General features: G+C 38.2%; 4 protein-coding genes across 7 annotated transcripts in view; 3 read left to right on the top strand and 1 right to left on the bottom strand.

Annotated features, from left to right (window-relative positions):
- Positions 1-52: 52 nt before the first annotated feature.
- LOC5513644 (centrosomal protein 20) lies at positions 53-3557 on the top strand. The gene is made up of 7 exons (XM_032383170.2): positions 53-182; positions 381-469; positions 582-690; positions 814-898; positions 1085-1197; positions 2250-2297; positions 2387-3557. Exons 1-7 carry the CDS (start codon positions 53-55, stop codon positions 2464-2466), a joined length of 654 nt encoding a protein of 217 aa, XP_032239061.1. The 3' UTR covers positions 2467-3557.
- Positions 3558-3678: 121 nt separating this feature from the next.
- On the bottom strand, positions 3679-5628 carry LOC125561363. The gene is made up of 2 exons (XM_048725591.1): positions 4414-5628; positions 3679-4357 (listed from the first exon to the last, which is right to left on the bottom strand). The coding sequence occupies exons 1-2, from the start codon at positions 4636-4638 to the stop codon at positions 4058-4060; spliced, it is 525 nt and encodes a 174-aa protein (XP_048581548.1). The 5' UTR covers positions 4639-5628; the 3' UTR covers positions 3679-4057.
- Positions 5629-5701: 73 nt separating this feature from the next.
- LOC5513645 (prostaglandin reductase 2) lies at positions 5702-9858 on the top strand. The gene is made up of 5 exons (XM_001633831.3): positions 5702-5914; positions 6236-6414; positions 6525-6695; positions 7090-7287; positions 8141-9858. The coding sequence occupies exons 1-5, from the start codon at positions 5731-5733 to the stop codon at positions 8462-8464; spliced, it is 1056 nt and encodes a 351-aa protein (XP_001633881.2). The 5' UTR covers positions 5702-5730; the 3' UTR covers positions 8465-9858.
- A 3091-nt stretch (positions 9859-12949) lies between these two features.
- Positions 12950-19935, top strand: part of LOC5513646 (unconventional myosin-Va) — a 37417-nt gene continuing 30431 nt past the window's right edge. Inside the window, exons 1-8 of one of the 4 annotated variants that reach the window (XM_048725698.1) lie at positions 12950-13072; positions 14443-14547; positions 14665-14773; positions 14984-15040; positions 16167-16311; positions 17819-17975; positions 18313-18538; positions 19388-19602. In XM_048725698.1, coding sequence (XP_048581655.1) covers positions 13064-13072; positions 14443-14547; positions 14665-14773; positions 14984-15040; positions 16167-16311; positions 17819-17975; positions 18313-18538; positions 19388-19602 — 1023 coding nt within the window. In that variant the 5' untranslated portion in view covers positions 12950-13063. Of the gene's footprint in view, positions 13073-13680; positions 14328-14442; positions 14548-14664; positions 14774-14983; positions 15041-16166; positions 16312-17818; positions 17976-18312; positions 18539-19387; positions 19603-19935 lie in introns of those variants that run through there. The other 3 variants (XR_007307412.1, XM_048725697.1, XM_048725699.1) reach the window with 3 other exon arrangements.

Consider the following 19935-nt stretch of genomic DNA (forward strand, 5'->3'; position numbering starts at 1 on the left):
GATAAAACCTAGAGATTCTCCGAACTTTTAAAGAAAACTGATCGAAAGTCTTATGATTTCCATGCAGAAGCATTTAGTACCAGGCGTTACTCCAGTTACTCGAGTCTGCAATTTGTCAGCGGTTTGCAACAGGCGCCATATTCAAAAGAAAATGGCGACGTCTTCAGAGAAGCTAAAAGAAGGTTTGTTTATTGACAATTTATAGATCGCAACGTTATCAAGACGATTAAAACAGCACACGATGTGCATCTCAATTATTTTTTTTTCTTATAGCCTTATTACTTTGCTCAGTGTGATATTTTGCCATAAGCTTTCGTAGTCGTTTGTGAAATATTTCTAAAATTCAAATGTTTGTTGTTTATCTATCGGTTGTTGTGTAGTTCTAAAGGAGACCCTGGACAATCGAGGAATTCTCGGACAGATCCGGGCTCGAATACGAGCTGAGGTGTTCAGTGCTTTAGATGATCAGGTACATTTAATGCAATGCAATACAATATAAGATTTTTTTTAAAAATTTTCTTTATTCTAGTAACTTCTCTATTCCTGTAACAACAAGTATTATTTAATACCTTGAATTACAGTCAGAAACACGGCCAACTCTATCGAATGAAAACATGCTGATTAACGAGCTGATAAGAGAATATCTGGAGTTCAATAACTACAAATATACACTCTCTGTACTATTAACAGGTGAGATTGACCTTGCACCCTTCTCCACCATTAGTACAACAGACCTGGGTTTTTTAATACCTTCTTAAGGAAACACAAAATGTTTTTTTACCAATTGTTATTTCGGATTATTTTTTTTTCTAGAATCTGGCCAGCCTAAAGATCCAATTGACAGGAGATTTCTCGCTGAAGAACTAAATATCACAGAAGACCATGCAACAGCATCAACGTGAGAAGCAGGGAGTAGTAGTCTCATTCAGTGATTTTAAGGAGCAATTGCTGCAATACTTAGACATCAGTGGCTCATCTGTATCTCTAACAATAGCCTGATAGAAACTTGTGAGGTGCATTAGATTTTGTTCATTTACATGTGCTTTGAAAATGACATTTTTGTTTTTCCTATACATCTTCTCAGGCCCTTGCTGTATTCAATGATGACTCACTTCATTCAAAGTCCACATAAGGATAGCATTGGGAAGAGAAGGCGAGAAGAGTTAGCTGCCTCTAGGCAAAGTGCCAGAGATCACTGTAAGTGTATCTTACTACCTTCAAGGCAGAAAACAACATAATTTAAAATGAAGAAGGGACACAAAACCAAGTCACTCAAAGAATCCATCTCCATTTACTGATTCATGGAAATAACTGAGATACTGTAATCTCAATCAAATATCATTAATTAAGTATTATCATGGATGATTGTTTGGATGATTGATATCTACCACTTTGCTACTACTAGGGGGATGCGCCTAAATCCCAAAAAAATGCAGGGAAATGGTAATTAATTTCTTACAGTATCAGCCCACCCCCTGCAATAGCCTATTTATCATGGTTATAGAGCGCATAGAGAGCTTTAAGATCCTAGGCGTTCTCATCAGCCAAGACTTAACTTGGAACACTCATATTGATTACATGGTCAAGAAGGCAAATAAGGGCCTATATGCACTCAGGCTCCTTAGGAGATCAGTACCTACTAAGGATCTGGTCCGTATTTACATCTCGCTAATAAGGTCAATCTTAGAATATGCCTCTTCCATATGGTCAGCCCTGCCGGACTATCTTGAACATGTTATCGAGGGTGTGCAGCGTTCTCATCATACTCCCTGGGTTGAGTTATCAGATTGCTCTGGAAGTTACTGGCCTGCAGAACATCTCCATGGCGTGGAGAGGCCTTTCACAAGTTTCTTATGTCCGCGCGCAAGTCAGAGCCCTTAAAATCTATGCTAAGCTTACATGGTATCCACCATCATGGGTAATCTCTCAGGTCAGGGAGTACCAATGCTCTTACTCCAAGGCCCCGCACAAACAGACTAAGCAAATTTTTTGTACTTCTTTAAAGCATCACACCACCATTTTATGATTTTGCTCAATGCCAATTCACACAAAGCATCAATTTCCATTGTATAATTCAAGCGAGTAACCAAGATATTTTCAATCAAATACCGTCTGTTACTTATCAACTTCATTATTAGATTGTTATTTTGAAGTTTCCTTGCAAATGAACTGTTATATTTTCAAAGGTAAACAAAACAAAGGAGTGGTTGATTGACATTTTTTAATATGATGCTTATTTTCATTCACAGATTCCACTCGGACTAGGCGAGGTCATTTTGAGAGGTCAAAAGACAGAGGTATTAACTCAGTGATACCAAAAATATTTGATTGTTTGTGATTATTGAGCTATTTCACTCTACTAACTGTTGTTTTTCTCTTTTTCAAGTTGAGCTTAGTGACACAAGTGGACAAAGCTTTAGTCATGAGGCTGGCCATGCCTTTGTTGTGAGAGGGGGTGCAAGATGATACGTAGAGACGATATGTACAGTCTGACTCAACAGTCGGACTACCTGAGTGAGAGGCCAAAGGGCTTGGCCATAAGAAGGGGAATTTCTTATGCATGATATATTTATTGGCTAAAAGCTTTACACATTTGTTTTAAAAGTATAGAAAATGGCCTTTTGCACATTTTTCCTGCTGTGAAAGCTGTGCTCAAAATTGTCTTTGTATTGTACTTGCCTTGGCTCTGGCTCTATTTCCAACCATTGCTAGGCCTCATCAGATTACTGGCTCACTTAAACAAGCCTAGTATTTGCCCTCCCCTTTAAATATTAAATGGTCCATTCCTAACTCCAAATTCATGCCAAATCATCAAGGGCTATTTCTTTGTAGAGCTTGATTTTCTATCATGCTACTTAAAGGCCGAGCATTTGATATCTGACACAGCTCTGAGTAGTTAAGGCTAATTAAGATTGGCAGAGGAAATATATTTTACTATCTATTACATCCATATTAAAAATCTGTCTGTGATTATTTCCTCTACTAGCTGAAGGCTTGATTGAGTTTCAAAGGTGAATAACTTTTGTGAACATATACTCACAAAGCCTTGACAAAAAATGGTATGTTTTCGTCACATCATTTTTTAGTAGAACCCATTTAATCATAGTTTTTAACTATGGCATAATGAAGGTGTCTCATAAAGGATCATCTTACATGGGAGCCATGGCGCTGTTCTTATATGCCTTGGTATTTATAATTAAGAACACAATTTTTATTGAAGCCGCTTTCATTTCATCTTCTTACTACCAGTCCCTACTGATGGTAGAAGGCCATTCATGTTTCTCCTCAAACTGTCGGGGTCCTGTGTTGAAATTCCTTTTTCCCGGCCAACTTTTGTTCCCCCAGAAAGGGCGTAGCTAGAAGTAGACGTAGAAAGTACGCATATTGGTGAATGATAGAAAAGAAAACGTGCCCATTTGCCGAGGATCGTGCCTCATCCAGATCAGATGAAATGAGGGTATGAAAATAGAATTCATCTGGCAGGGGCGTACGCGGCCTATAGGCCTGCAGTCACTGGACTGCAAAAAAATTTGGCGATATTATTTGCATAACGAGGGGAAAAAATCAAATGTTTACTCATTCATTTCTATGTACGTAGTTTTATATATATGATGAGGATAAAAACTATAATTTTCTAAATCATGGTAGTCTACAGATAATTTCCAAACATATTGTTATGTCGTTCGGTGTCACGCGACGGCTGAAGTCCTATTTCGGATCGAGGATTACAGAGGATCGTGTAATATTCTCATAAGTCTGACGCATTTACGCCAATTTCAAACCCAAAAGCGGGAGCTATGAAATCTTCACGGGGAATCGGGATGAGGGGCCACGCCCTCATTCAGCTTCTGAACGCTTTGACTGCAACTTGTTAAAATCCTGCGTACGCCCCTGTGGTGTATGAAAATAAAACTAAAACCTTTCGAGTAGCGTTACCTGTTTGCCTATCTTCACTATGCAGTTTATGCACATATATACATGATATCTATAGATTTAGACAGTTGAAATAGCTCGGTCCCTAAGGAAGTTCTTGCATAGGTTACACAAATGCTTATAGTCAGTAAGTTGCTGTTGAGTTCTGGAAGGTGTTCGCTAGGAGTGGAGTAACTAATCTAGTGGCCGCAGAAGATTCCAAGTAGGAAGGCCAATTAGAAGAGTACATAGCTCTAAAAGTGTTTCTGAGTAGTGAGTAATCTCTTAATTTATGTGAAGGCAGCCATCCAAGATTTAGTATATCTGATTTACTGTTAACATATCGTCCCAACACAAAACTGGCGGCCGCAAACTGGGTGCGCTGTAAACGATTCGAGAGGTACTCGGGTAAAGGATTAAAAACAGTAACACAATAGCTGAGTTTTTATATCACACGAGATTCGACAAAGTGTTTTATAAGTTTAAAGTTTTTTATCCTTTCCGGAGCCTTGCCTTTACGTGTTCGTCCAACTTTAGATGTTCGCTGATGTTTACACCTAGAATTTTGTATACACTGACAAAGTCTAGGCTCTTGTCAGAGATCGATACTACAGGTCGGCCGCTATCTAGACTATGAACACGTGCCATTTGGCTTGTGGAGAGCAGCATGGCTTTGGTCTTGCTCGCGTTGAGACGAAGGTGTGATGCTGAGGACCAGGAGCTCATTTTGTTAAGATGAGTTCAGCTCTTCTGCAGATCTGTGCAGCTCGGAAGGTTGAGAACTGGAGTAAATTGTCGTATCGTCAGCATACTGGAAGGTGGTGACCGTCGATGGGAGATGAGTTTGCAAGTCAGAGACATATAAGTTGAAGAGCATCGGCCCGAGGATGGATCTCTGTGGAACACCAAAACGTACTTTTTCAGGCTCTGAAAATTTATCGTCAATCTGAACAAACTGCGTTCTATCACTCAGATATCTTATAACCCATTTCGGGAAAGTCTTTGAAAACACTAACGAAGATGGCTTGGACAACAGGATCGAGTAGTGGACTGTGTCAAAGGCATTGGGAAAGTCCGCCAAGACCAAAAGGGTAACCTCCCTTTTCTTCATAGCCTTGAGAAGGTCATCTGGTATACCCATGAGAACAGATGTTGACATTCAGAACTGACTCGGTCTCACAGATGACAGAAGGTGGTCATCTGTGCAGCTACAACCTTCTCAAATACCTTAAGTAGATCTGGCAAAATAAATTGGTCAAACATAAACACAAGCGCAAGAAAATCAAGCAGTTGCGTTCTATCGCTTGCTCTTGCGCTTATGTTCCAGTGAGAATCGGAAAAAAGCGTGCGTTGCGCTTGCGCTTACGTCCAAGTGAGAACCAACATTTCCCTTCCCCACGTATCCGTTTTTCGTTTGAAAACGCAACATTTTTGTTACAGATACGGGTATCGTCCACACGGAAAGGCGAAAACGATGACCGTAAACGGAACGATTTGAGAACGATCTCCAGAGTGGAACAATTTGAAAACGATACCCTTTCGGTGCCGTGGGGACGGACGAAAACGGAACCTTTCGAAAACGATGGAGTGATTCGATTTGCGCGCGCGATGTAAACCAGCAAAATAGTGGGTCTACACATGCGCTGTAGAGCATTTTTATCGTTTTCGTATCGTTTCTGCGTTTTGGTGGAGACGGGTCGTATCAAAATAAAAACGCTTCGTGTGGACGCGGATCTTTTTAAAAACGGAACAAAAGGATACGTGGGGACAGGGTGAGTGCTATTCGATTTCCCATAATGCCTTTCGTCCATTCGAAACATGGCGTCCAAACAAAACTCTCGCGTGATCCTGCGTAGTCGCCCTGGAAAAGTGAATCCTCCAAGCTTAGAAAACTTTGCCGTTGAGCCCGTCGAGCCACCATTAGTGTGCGAGCAAGGAGAGATCCTTGTGAAGACGCTTTACCTATCTGTGGACCCATACATGCGAAGTAGAATGAACGAGGGTATGAGCAAACAAAACCGATTGCAGTCTGTCCCCCCCCTCATTTCGCTTCCAGAAACATAGGGTTCAGGCCCGCAGCCAGGATTTTGACCGGGGGGGGGGGAGGGGTTCGTTTACCCATTTAGCGGACCTTTTCTCTTAGGAAGCTCGCCCTAGCTCGCAGTTGTACTCAATTTTCCTTCATCAGAGCGGACCTTCCAGTCGAGTGGGGGTGGTTCTTCCGAACCCCCCTGGCTACGGGACTGAGGTTTCGTAGTTTTACGGGCTAGCTTTCTCATACTATCAAGTTTGCTATGTTATCCAATAATTCTTATATTTTCAGGTGGAAGTGTTGGTTACATAGCACCATTCGAGATAGGGAAAGTTCTTTCGGGTGGTGGTGTCGGCAGAGTAGAAGAAAGCAAATCTGACAAGTTCAGCGTTGGAGATATTGTAGAATGCTTTGGTTTCCCATGGCAACACTATTGCGTACTACCTGAAGACCATCAATCACTGAGAAAGGTAATATTGAAAATTTTGCCAAGAGTGTGCCCCTTAAGAATTAGAATTCACTGTAACTATGCCTCTGTTTTACAGATACAGAATTTATTTATTGACTTTATTGAAAACAGGTGGAGAGTGAAATTGTATGTGAGAATCCCTCACTGGCCCTTGGTCTCTGTGGTCTGACAGCACTTACATCACTGATTGCCTTACAAGAGAGAGGGCATATTGTTCCTGGGCAAAACCAGACAGTAGTGGTAACTGGTGCCGCAGGGGCATGTGGTTCCGCAGCAGGCCAGGTAAGCTTCTATAGGGATATTATACATCGGCCCATGGGACCATGTGTTATAAGAGGACACATGCACACTTGGCGTAAGCGTGCTCGCACGCTCCCAAAAACTATATTGTAACATGAGAAAACATTTTTATTGTTGTATGAAACAAATAGATCTCATTTTTGGGTGCGTCTGTCGTCTGATAGATGCACTGGTGGCATAACAGTGTTTCATGCAACGGGACGCAGTATAGTGATTTTAAATAAAATAGTTTAGTATCATGTTATCTAACAATGAGTGCAACTGGCCTTTTCATCAGATTTCTTCCTCTCACTCCAACCGCCTTCTTTTTTTTTCCCAAGAAACCTCTTAAACCTTCCACAAGATGTCATTTTGATCTTTTGTCTTGCTTTTTCAGATCGCCAAAATTTTTGGCTGTGGAAAACTTGTTGGGATTTGTGGTAGTGAGGAGAAATGTCAGTATATCAAAGAGCTTGGCTTTGATTCCTCCATCAACTACAAGCAAGTTGACAATATGGCAGAAGAGTTGCGGAAACACTGTCCTCAGGGCATTGATGTGTACTTCGATAATGTTGGTGGGGAGATAAGCAATGAAGTAAGTCTTTTAGGAAATTGTCTTTTAAGACAGTGTTGCTAGTGCAATGCCTGCTGGCTTGATCAAAGATGAACTAGCCACATAAACAAGCACTATGAAGGATGTAGCCCCAACTCCTTTTTTGTGTGCTCACAAAATCGAGATTGCCAAATCTGCCCCTATGGACCCTCCGCAAAATGTCCTAACTGTTGTCTGTATTCCCTTGTTCATAGTTCATAGAATGTTGCTGAGCCTTTTGGTGATTAAGTTTTATTTTGTTTTTGTTTTGACTGTGGTACAAAAAATTAGTATCTTTGTTCTTGTGTTTCCTCGTGTTGCCACTGAAAGGAATAAAGAACCAGTGTGGAGTATTCTGAAGATACTTTGTTGACTGTTACATTTACTTCTTCTGTTTACATTTTATTAAATGTGGGATGCAGTGCTGTAGCAGGCTTCAAATATTAGGGGGGGGGGGGGGAACACAATACAAAAATGTTAAGAAAATATTTTGGGGCACAGCCATGACCCTTCTGGTCATTTTCTTATAATTTCTTTACAATATTGGGGGGGGGGACATGCCCCCAGTGCCCAATCCCCTGCTACGGTGCTGGGATGTGTGTAGAAAAAATATTGTTGATATATATTACTTTTTAGTATTTGTTTTATAAGTCAATTTAAGTTAGCCGGGAGTTATTATCAGGGGTCCACTGCATGTCTAAAATATGTTACCATGATCACATACACTTTTCAAATCAATTGTTTCTTTTTTCAGATCAGATAGTGGCTCTATGTCTTTTATTAATTATAAACGTGAATGTTTCACAGGTACCCACAAATAATCACATATTTAGATTTGTCTTTATTGGAATTATAGATCATCAGACTTATGAACAAGAATTCCCATGTGATAATTTGTGGCCAGATCTCCACCTACAACCAAGACATCCCCTACCCCAACCCACTTCCACAAGACGTCCAAGAGATCGTAACCAAACAGAACATCACACGTGAGAGGTTTCTGGTCCTGGACTTCAGTCCACTTATTCCTGCAGCCCGTGCACAGCTCGAGGTCTGGGTCAAAGAGGGCAAACTAAAAAATAGGGAGACAGTGGAAGACGGGCTAGAGAATGTGGCTAAGGCTTTTCTGTCAATGATGTCTGGGGGAAACATCGGGAAGCAGGTTGTGAAGGTGGCATGAATACAAAAAAGTACTTTTGATTACGTTTGATTTTAAGCCAAATTCTAGGTATCGCGACTGCCCAGAATTCAGTTTTTCTTGAGAGACTAGCATTTAGCCAATAAACCACTGGGTTGATCAGTTTCTGTATTCTATGCAGTCAAATTTTTTATGGCGCGAGAGAGAAAACAAAACAGTTATTGATCGGTTAGCAAATTAAGAAGTGACATAAACTCTGAATCTACATCTATGGAATCCCTCTTCATAGAAATCATCAAAAAAAAATCTAAAAACACATTTAATTGGAGTTATCTACAGACCACCAGACTCAAATGTAAATGATTTTTTGAACGAGATGGAACTTTTAACAACAAGACTAAACACTGAAAACAAAAAATTCTATATTCTTGGTGATTTTAATTTTAACCTTATAAATATTGAATATCATGAATTAACAAGGCAATTTTTTGATATTATGTACTCTTCTTTGATGATTCCTACTATAAGCAAACCTACTAGAATAACAAGTCATAGTGCAACACTTATTGACAATATTTTTACTAACAATATAAACATGCAAGATTCATTCAGTGGATTACAGTACCGCTCTCGAACATGTGGACATATGTTCGCGAAATTGTTCGCGAAATTCGCGAACAACGTTCGCGAACAGCTTTTGTTCGCGAACACAGACTCACTGATACTCACTTAAAATACATACAGGAATTCTGCAAGCAATTCAAATAAATTGTTCGTGTAAAAGTCAGCTGAGAGCTATGGTTATCGTTAAAATCAGAAACAACAAATTCAGTCTGATATGCCTCGAGTTCAATTATTTGTAGACGATCCAGACAAGACACTTTCAAGTTTGAGAAATAAAGACGACAAAGATGGCGGATGAAAGCCAAAGCATGCGAGGGATTCGATCGTGAATTTACGAGGGCAGACACAGGCAAAAAAGTTAGTTTATTCTCAAAAGCTTGCCCCGAAGATGGAAGGAATGTCGATCGCTTGATATTCTTCGAAGATTGCCGAATGTGTGACAACTGCTAGCGAATACTTTTGAACAGCGGGAAGCCATTTATTTAACAAATACTTGTATTACACACGGGAGAATTAATTTTGGGAAGGAATGCCGATCGAATGTGTGAAAACTGCTAGCGAAGAATTTTGAAATTTTATTTGACAAAGACTTGTAATAAATGTAAAAATGTTAAAAATAACAACCAAGAAATTTCAAATCCAAAGGATATTGCTGGTAAATTTACTGATTATTTTACAAATATAGGGCCAAACCTTTAAAAAAATACGAAAATTGATATAAAATCGTACTTAAAGGGTAACTATAGCAATAGTTTGCTCTTCCGTCTTACCACGCCTGATGAAATAAAAGAAATAACACTTTCTCTAAAAAATAAAAACAGTTGTGGATTTGATGAGATTGTTATAAGGGTTATCAAAGCAGCTATTTCAATACTATCAAATCCTCTCAGTACCTTAATCAGGGCTTCTGGAATTACGCGGAAAAAAACTCAAAATTACGCGGGATTCTTTGCTAAATTACGCGGGATTTTGCAATACATTTATTCTTTAAAAATCAAAATTTTGCGGGATTCTTTACTGAATTACGCACAAAATTACACTGAATACCAACTGTTACGCCCAAACTACTTTTTGTTCCAAAGGAAAACACGAAATAACTTGAAAAAGGTTTATTTTTTTGCGCGAAAATATCTTAGGCGAGTTTTCATTGGCTCCTAGCCACCAGCCAATTAAAAAAGGTATTTTTATTAGTAGTCCTAGGCCTTCGCGTTTTAGCAAAGAACGCCTAGTCATTTTATTTGTTTTCGAAATTCAGTTCGAAATATCGCACTCTTACGAAGAATATCTGTCTTTTTTTTTACGAGAAATAGAGGTAAGAACCCTAAAGGAACACATCAGCTGTGCACTTAAATGTTTTGTCTTTCAAAATTTAGCTAAATTACGCGGGATTACGCGGAAATTTGTGGATTACGCGGAATTACGCGGAGAAAGCCAAATTACGCGCTTCCGCACAAGCGCGTAATTCCAGAAGCCCTGCTTAATCAACCAATTTATTATGGCCGGTATAGTGCCAGATAAACTCAAAATAGCCAGTCATACCATTATTTAAATCAGGAGAAAAAGAGTTATTCAGTGACTATAGACCAATTTCTATACTTCCATGCTCCTCAAAAATTTATGAAAGAGCAATATAGAATCAACTTATCTCATTCATTAACAAATATAACATTCTAAATAATAACCAGTATGGATTTAGAGACAAACAAACAAGAGTTATGGCAGTTTGTGACTTTATAGAAAAGATATCCTCTTCTATTGGTAAAGGCTACAATACTATTGGCATTTTTTTTAGACTTGTCAAAGGCATTTGACACCATAAACCTCAATATCCTTCTTCAAAAACTGCAATTTTATGGTATAGGAGGAATTCCACTGCTTTGGTTCCAAAATTATTTTTCAAACCGAAAACAATTCCTTAATTATAAAGATACAAACTCAGGAGAATATGATATAATCTGTGGTGTTCTCCAGATTTCCATTCTTGGGCCCTTACTCTTTCTAATATACATTTATGATGTCCCTAATGCCACGGAACTGTTTTCGTTTACTCTTTTTGCTGATGACACAAACTTAATTTTCAAATCGAAGTCTGCTGAGGACATGGATGAAATTTTAAACTCCGAGCTATTTAAACTAACAGATTGGTTTAAGCCAAATAAATTATCATTTAACACTAAAAAAAACTATATAATATCCAGAAACAGCAAAAGGAAAACGAAACATACAACCAAAATATAGATAAACAACGAACCAATCCAGATGAAAAATAAAACTAAATTCTTAGGACTCATCATTAGTCAATTAAATTGGAAGTCGCATATCAACCATGTCAGAACTAAAATCACTAAAAATGTTGGAATAATGAATAAACTTCGCTTTTATTTGCCTAAATTTAGCCTAAAAATTTTTACATATATACATATATATTTTACATTAGTTCATCCGTACATACACTATGGAAATATCAACTGGGCAAGTAATTATGAAACAAGTTTAAAACGAATATACCTTTTGCAAAAAAGGTGTGTTAGAATAATAACAAATTCTCATTACCTCAGTCACACAGAGCCCTTATTCAAACAAGAAAGGCTTCTTAAGGTCTGTGACATTAACGCCCTTGAAACTGCATTATTCATGTATAAATTCGACAATAACCAATTACCGGGGACTTTTGTAACTTTAAAAAACAAAAAAATACAATCCACAGCTATAACATGAGAAATTCATGCGACTATCGCACAACTCTTAGAAAAACAAGACGGGGACAATTTTCAATTTCGTACAGGGGTCCAAAAATCTGGAGCAACCTCACTTCTCAAGCAAAACAATGCAGATCAATAAATATGTTAAAAAAGATTGTAAAGGACAATATTCTCTCTCAAAAAGCAGCTATTGATTTATAGATATGATTCTACAGTTCTACTTTATTTCATCAAATCAGCCACATGTAAATTTAATAATAAGGATTCCTTAGTTAAAACAAATCAAGAACATTAATATATTTTAGTAGAGATGCTACAATAAGTCTGCGACAGGGGTCTACACCTCATAAGCATTGTGCTTTTAGTAGACTACTCATCATCACTATTTTTTATCATTATTATCATTATACTATACTATAGAGCTCAGTCGCGTACCCCATCCCCCCCTCCCCTCTCCTGGCGGCCAAAAAGTGGGTAATTTCTTATTAGGGAATCTTCAAATACTATGCTTTTTCCATATGATACCAACGACTGCGCACCCCCACCCCCTAAGCCAATCCTGGGTACGCGCCTGTAGCCGGTTCATTAACTATGTACTATTTCTATACGAACCAAACATTTTGAATTCTCGATGGTTGCGAAACTAACCGCTTTTTTATGGTAGTTATGGGTACAATCACATTTTTATTGAACCGTCAAATAGGGACATTGGTGTAGCACATACAAAAACGCGTGTGCCTCCTTGAAAGGGGAAATTGTCCTTCGAACTACCCTGATATAAGGGGCCTCCTTTTTTATTCTCTTTTCCTAGCAACTACCAACCCAGCGAATATAAAGAAACGAGACCTCTCCTAACCGAATAATCTAGATATTTTGTGTCGCTACAGTGAAAACTCTGGCACAAAAACCCTTAACACATTAGTGTCGTAGTGTGCGATTTTTGTAAAACTGAATTAAAGGAATAATTCAATAAATTTAATCGGATCTTTCTATGCGTCTCTCTGTTTCTTGCTTCGGTAGGTAGAATAGTCTCGTTATGATAAATTATTTGTGAAAAATGTTGACATCGTGTCACGTTTGACAAAGTCTAAAACTCAATTGAAGCGTAATTGGACGAAAAGCTCAAAAGGGTCTTAGAGTGGGGTAGGGTCAACCGACAATTTTGACAAAAATCCATACACAGCATGCCAACAAGCAACTGAATAAGCTCGCTTTTCATTCACAATGCTGCACGATTCCGCTTGTTTTGAATCCCATTGCGGTAATATGGCGCTGAGAGCAAATTGTACCTTTCTTGGCCCCAACACTTTCACAGATGAAGAAGGTGGGAGATACTTTTAGAGGTTGTTAGGTGCAGGTTAAGGTTTGTAATTGGGGTAGAGTAGTCCAGTACTTTTCCTTCACTGCTCCGGGAGGGGAGGTGGTAGTTGAAGGGCGCATTTAAGTGCCCCCCCCCTTTCCCTATCCGAAAACCGGATCCCTCCAGCCCCTTTAACACCTTTAAGTTGGGATCTCCACGTGAAATATTACCCTGGAATACAATGGTACGATCATTGCACAATCTGATGAATTACGATCGTTGAAATTGACACCATTGCTGATGCTTAGACGACTTGACAAATTAAATAAGTTTCGCTTGCCCATGCAAGTGGTCCACGCCACTACTAATAAGATAAATATCAATTCACTGAACATATTTATCTTCGCTTTTAAATCACAGCCTACGCAAAAACTATCTTGTCACGAAACACGTGATGTTTCGTGCCGTGGTCTCGAATAGCCGTCAGACTTCATCGGCCGCAATGAGAAAAAAATTTACATCTCTACCGAAAGACTTTGGGGGTTTCCCCCCCCCATCCCCTATCATTCTGGAATGGGAATGGTTGGTAGAGAATGTTCAGAATGGCATTCGAGTCATTATGCTTCAGGTAGCAGAATGGGTGGAATGGCCTTCATTCCATTCCGGAGGGAACTCAAAACGAACGCGCTCTTTTTCTATTCTAATCATTCTCATTTCGGAATCACGCTGATTTTTCACAGATACGAAATAATCTTTAGATCATGCAGTATGACTCATCTACACTGTAAAATAATATATTAAAAAAAAAATTTATGGCCTATATTTATTGTATATCATGAGTCAAAAAAGTGATTAATTGATATTTGAAAACGCATTCACCCGTGTTATAACCGATATGTCATAACTTTATAGCAAGTGACAATAATTGTAAAATATTTTGATAATAGTATTGGTATAAAAACCCCATTGCTTGTTTTAAAATCTTACTTGCAAAACATTTTTTAAACGAGATGGCTAAAATGTTTTGTCGAAAATTGTACCAAAAATAGTTCTGACAGGAGTGTAATATGCGAACCAGCGATTGGTCAGCGGTATGTGACAAGGCTGTGGAACAAGAAAACATGGCGAGTGGGCTGCAACCGATGCACACGTAGTTCTTCAACTGGCTTGTTCTCCTTCCAAGGAGCAGCAAATATTATACATTCTTCTTGGACAATAATATGACATAATGCTCACTTAGGAGGGTGCCAACATGACGACTTTAGAGCTCTATACTAAGGTTTTTGAGGCCTCTGTTTCTGCCTTGTTATCGCGTCTTTGCTTAGATAAACTTTCTACATTTCTTGTGAAGGCCTGCTGTACTATATGGCCTCTTGTTTTTTTGTGATGTATAGGGCGCTAGAGTGTGGATCCCGCATCCAGACTTGGTCTGGATAGGTGGAGAGCTCACCAAGGATATCGAGGATAAAATACTGGAAATTTTGCTTGAAGATGGCCGTGTAAGTCACTGTTGTAATTTGAAACTCGAATTTGTCCCGCGTTTTTGCATGACTCGAAAATCAGTCAAGAACACTATAAATCTCAATTGTGAAATCACTCCTTTTTTTTATTTGCAGGAAATTATCATCGATACAAGGAAAAGCAGACTTCCTCCTCTGAGGAATCCGGAAATTTTGGTTGGAGAAAATGATTTGACAACACTCAGTTATTTACACGAGCCGGCAGGTACGATTCATTTATTCAAATAACATTTGTTGGTGTGTAAACTTGAATATTTATTCAATCAAAACTTAACTAAATCCCCAACCTTGTCGCATTTGATTCAATCCAATATTTTATAAGTTATCTAAACTATTTTCTACTTTGTGAATTGTTTTACTAGAATCAATGTTGCGTGAAGTTTCTTAAAATGCCTGATTTTTTTTATGTTTGCAGTATTACACAATTTAAATGTCCGATTTATCCAGTCCAATGCGATCTATACCTATTGTGGTAAGTGCTATATCCTTGACATTAAGATGTGTATGTAACGGGCTGGTTGCATTTGTCAACAAACCACTGCTTTTCACATGAGATCCGTGATGGCTCACAAGAAAACAATTTGTTTACACTGCTTAGCGGCGAAACAAAGAGGAGAACACGCGAGAAACAATCGCAAAGAAGATTTATACAATGTTGGAGTTTTCGGTGATTGTTGTATTTAATGAATTTGCATTTCTGAGTTTGTTGTGTTATCAAATATTGTCACTTTGTGATTAAACTTTAAGGGAACACTCTGCAATTTTGTACTTTTGAAAATTATAAATAAGTAATAGTCTCAAGGAATTAAAGTTCCATAGGGAAAATAAACTTATTCTGCTTATATCTGTTACTGCAATTTATTTTATTGCTTGCTATTGTATAATAAAGTTCTCATTATTTTCCATGGAACCCATAAAACACATTGAAGTAATAAGCTTTTGCTATTCATCTCAACCTTAGAACCCAAAACATATAGCTTGAAAAACCAACAACCACTAGTTTTTCTAAAGATATAATAAACACCAAATCTAAATTACGCTAATTCCTTGTGTAATCCCTCAGACATTCTTAGGTAGTCATTCTCTATGGCTGTCCTAGGAGGGTAAATGATCTATCTGCTCTAGGTAACATGTTAGATATTTTGTCAGCTTTTCAAAATGCTCTTTCAAATGCTGTAATTGTTTTGATGTGTCAGCTAATAGGGTTTCTATGAGTGGGTTTTAAGAATGCGTTTTACATATATTTTTGTTTAGAGAAAGCTCTAGACTCAAGCAGAGTGCCCTTTTTTATTGCTGTTTATAGGAGAAGAGTAAGTTTCATTTAAAGATCTCAGAGGGTCGATTTTCGTCTTACTTATCTACCACTACCACAAATAATTCCAAATAAATGTTCCAATTTTAAAGGCTATTTACTTGGATTCCTCCATGTTCCCACTTCATTTTACAATTTTATAAATACAAAGGACTTCAAAAGAAAATACATATTATTTCTAATGGATTGATATGCAACAGTATATTAGGGTTAGTAAGGGCTATGAATACTATTTAAATTTAAGCTTGACATGCCAAATGTGTTTCGCTGCTTTGGTTTCAATCAGGAATCGTTCTTGTTGCCATCAATCCTTATGAAGAGTTACCACTATATGGACCAGATATTGTCGCGGCCTATCGGGGCCGTAGTATGGGTGACATGGACCCACACATATTTGCTGTGGCAGAAGATGCGTTCCAAAGCATGATAAGGTACCGTATTAAAGAATAGGGAAAAACTGATTGAGGCAAAGCAGACCATCCCCACCAGATATAAAATGTTTCATATAATCTTGATAATATTGGATATTTTAGTTTTAATTGCTTTATTATTAGTTATATTAAATTCATTATTGAAATATTTTTGAAGCCATTACTCTCCTTGTAGCTAAAGAAAACCTGAATTAGGGAAAGTTTTTTTATTATCCTCAAGGGGGGGCTCAAAAGTGTGTGGATTTTAAAAGGGGGGGCACTGATTTTTTTTATTGTTCTCCCTTCTATATAATTTGATCAAGTGTCAAATCAGACTTCTTGGTTACAAGAGTCTCAGTTTGGGGGCAGTTATTTGGCATGTACAATCCAGCAATCCAGGATACGTATTAAACTACGTTTTATCTATGCAATACAAACCTGTATACACTCTATTTTTTTCATGGTTTCCGCTATATGCTTATGTTTCATATTTAAAAATCATTAGCAAAACGTTCTAATGCAGCAAGACAGGAGCAAAAAATGGCGAAGTTCTAATTGAAAGGTTGTGTTAGCTTACATTTGCTTGATTGTTTGCCTAGAGGTTCTTGTTTAATAAGCAATAGTATTTTTTGGTAGATAATCCGTTCTTGTGATTTTGCAAATTGTAAATTGTAATTGTCTGAAAATGGCCCAATTTGAGCAAAAAATTACTACTTTTTGATGATTTATGGCAACTTTTCTAAATCATATCTCAAGAACAGATCATCTACCAAAAAAAACTACAGCTTATTTTTAGTTAACACAACCTTACAATTAGAACTTTGCCATTTTTTGCTCCTGTCATGCTACAGGGCTCATTCTTAGTCATCAATATCCTCACTCATAATTTGCTGTCTTCCTCTCTTTCTTTTTCTTTTCTTTCTCGTGCTGCGCTTTTCACGCATGGAGAAGAATGTGTGTCATATAAAGCATCAACCTTTATCAGGTTGACAACCTTGATTTAGTCAAATATTTGAGAAATTGAGTGCCATCACTATTTTTGAATTGTTTTCAGCCAATTCCTTCCCCTCCACTTTCTGTCCAGAAAATTTTGTTTCACCTAAAAGGGGGGCACCTAATTTTTTTCTTAACTTTTATCAAAATCCTCACGCCCCCCACCCCCCCCCCCCCCTCCGAATAATAAATGAACTTTCCCTTTTACATAAGGGAGTAGAGACAACATGGTAGAGTCGACAGCATAGAAGACACCCAATGCAACTGTCATACCACTCACATCTGATCACGTAATACAGCTTGGATCAAAATTGTTTCTTTGTGTGTCTGGGAGGGAGGGGGGGGGGGGGGGGGGAGCAGAGAAAGCAAGCAATACCCTTGAAGCAAAGGCAAGAACTAACTCCACACACATCAGAACCAGGAATCAAACCCAGAGCCCTATGGTGAGAGGCATAGGCACTACAGAGCAATACTCTGCCAACCCAGGCTCCCTCATGTGACATGTATATGATACATTTTTATGTTATATGATCAGAGATGAGAGGAACCAGTCAGTGATAGTTAGTGGTGAGAGCGGTGCTGGGAAAACTGTCAGTGCAAAATATGCCATGCGATACTTTAGCGCTGTGGGCGGAGCCTCGACGGAAACCCAGATAGAGAAGAAAGTTATTGCAACCAACCCTATCATGGAGGTCAGTGAACATAAATATACTATAAATATATCTATTTCAGCAACCAACCCTATAATGGAGGTCTGTGAACATAAACAAACTATAAACATTTATTTGATTACTAAGATATATTTTTTTCTATAGCAAGATCCTCTTTGGTAAGAGTAAGTTAGGATTTGATTACTTAGATATTTGTTTGCTGTATCGTTAGATCTTCTTAGATAAGAGTATTAAGGTTTGATTATTAAGATGTATGTTTATACTGTAGTGAAAGATCCTCTTCGATAAAAGTAAGGTAAAGGAGAAGGTTTCATGAAAAGTCAAACTATTATGTACTAATGGTAGTCTTCTATCCTAGGCCATAGGAAATGCCAAGACAATACGTAATGACAACAGTAGTCGCTTTGGCAAGTACCTGGAAATTTCATTTGACAGAAACCACCACATTATTGGTGCACATATGCGGACATATTTACTGGAAAAGTCAAGGGTGGTTTTCCAGGCAGCAGAGGAGAGAAATTACCATGTTTTCTACCAAATGTGTGCAGCGTGTGAGTTACCAGAGATGAAAGATTTCAGACTGGGTAAGTGCTGAGTCAGCGTACTTAATGGCAGAAAAATTGTTTATTGAATTTTTGAACTAGGTATCTCTCAAAATGCTTATTTTGTTGGGAAATGGATATCTACTGTAGTCAAACATCCTTCTAAAAACACAGTGAGAAGGCAGGATTTTCAAAATATCATCCTCTGATAAATGTGGCTAAATCCACTTGGCTCACTGTGAATTGTAATTCATCTCGCAATAGAAATAGCTTCTTTTGCTAAAGCATGAGATAATCTTTGGATAATGATATTTTGTGAAATGACACAGTAACGTTACCAAATATGTAGCAGTATCGTAGATATTGTCCAGGATGACTGCTTAAACACAAGGTTCCGGTAAAAATGGGATGAGACGGCTCTTTTTGTACATCATTTATTAGCACTGGTAACATTTGCCTAGAAAACTTTTGGCTTGAATTCCTATAAAAAGCCATTTTCTTGTAAAACAGAGCATTATTTTGACAACTTTAATTTGACCAGTCCATGAATTGATATGGTGAAAAAACTAGTTGTGCAGCCGACCATGAGTAACAACAAACACTGTTGGTTGCTTAGTTGGTCGCAGGTGATTTCTAGACAATTTGCATAAATTGAAAATTGTAAATTAAAACAAAATTTTTTGCCAAAACAATATTGCAAGGTTGTATAAATGTTCATTGCCATTTTAGTTTATGGCTTCATGGCTTATTATCTAATGAGTTCTAGTGCTTAGTAGGATACAGAGTTCCTCCTATTGTTTCAAGGCGTTTTATACAAGAACCTTGTGTTTAACAGCATGATTATACTACAGAATACTTATCTTTATCACTATGCCTATGTTCTTTCCCTAGCCCACCCAGACAACTTTAGCTACCTTAACCAAGGTGATGCCCCAGTGGTGGATAGCATAGATGATGCAGATTGCTTTGAGGAGCTACGAGAAGCCCTGTCCATGGTTGGCATCAACGATGATGAGCAGCTTATGCTCTTCAGGATCCTTTCAGCTATCCTGCATCTGGGGAATGTAGAGATCTTGCAGGCTGGTGACGATGAATGTACAGTGGAGGTAAGTTTTAAGGCATTTTATTACATTTTGCACAGACTTTATACATGTTTGCACATGTAGCAGAGCTACAGCTCATGGATAAACCTAGGTCTTTAACAATTATTTAATTTATGATATTACAGCCTTCTTAAAATGTGCCGGCTGCCGGCTCAATGAGGCACCTTCTCTTGAGGTTTGATCATCCCCAGACAGAAATTATATTATTTTCGTTTTGTCACAGAGGTGCAATTGCCCCCCCCCCCCCCCCTGTCTGTCTACTGAAGGATTGTCAAGTACAGTATTTGACTTTTTCCATGTGATATCTATGTCTGTCCCCTTCCCTCAGCAAATGCT

This window comes from Nematostella vectensis, chromosome 3 (assembly GCF_932526225.1).
Source record: "Nematostella vectensis chromosome 3, jaNemVect1.1, whole genome shotgun sequence".
NCBI lineage: Eukaryota > Metazoa > Cnidaria > Anthozoa > Actiniaria > Edwardsiidae > Nematostella > Nematostella vectensis.

Coding starts and splice junctions, on each gene's coding strand:
- LOC5513644 (XM_032383170.2), top strand. CDS start 53: ATGATTTCCATGCAGAAGCATTTAGTACCAGGCGTTACTCCAGTTACT. Junction 470..581: donor TCAGTGCTTTAGATGATCAG/GTACATTTAATG, acceptor CTTGAATTACAG/TCAGAAACACGGCCAACTCT. Junction 1,198..2,249: donor GCAAAGTGCCAGAGATCACT/GTAAGTGTATCT, acceptor TTTCATTCACAG/ATTCCACTCGGACTAGGCGA.
- LOC5513645 (XM_001633831.3), top strand. CDS start 5,731: ATGGCGTCCAAACAAAACTCTCGCGTGATCCTGCGTAGTCGCCCTGGA. Junction 5,915..6,235: donor GCGAAGTAGAATGAACGAGG/GTATGAGCAAAC, acceptor TTATATTTTCAG/GTGGAAGTGTTGGTTACATA. Junction 7,288..8,140: donor GTGGGGAGATAAGCAATGAA/GTAAGTCTTTTA, acceptor TTGGAATTATAG/ATCATCAGACTTATGAACAA.
- LOC125561363 (XM_048725591.1), bottom strand. CDS start 4,638: ATGAGCTCCTGGTCCTCAGCATCACACCTTCGTCTCAACGCGAGCAAG. Junction 4,358..4,413: donor ACGTAAAGGCAAGGCTCCGG/AAAGGATAAAAA, acceptor CGTGTGATATAA/AAACTCAGCTATTGTGTTAC.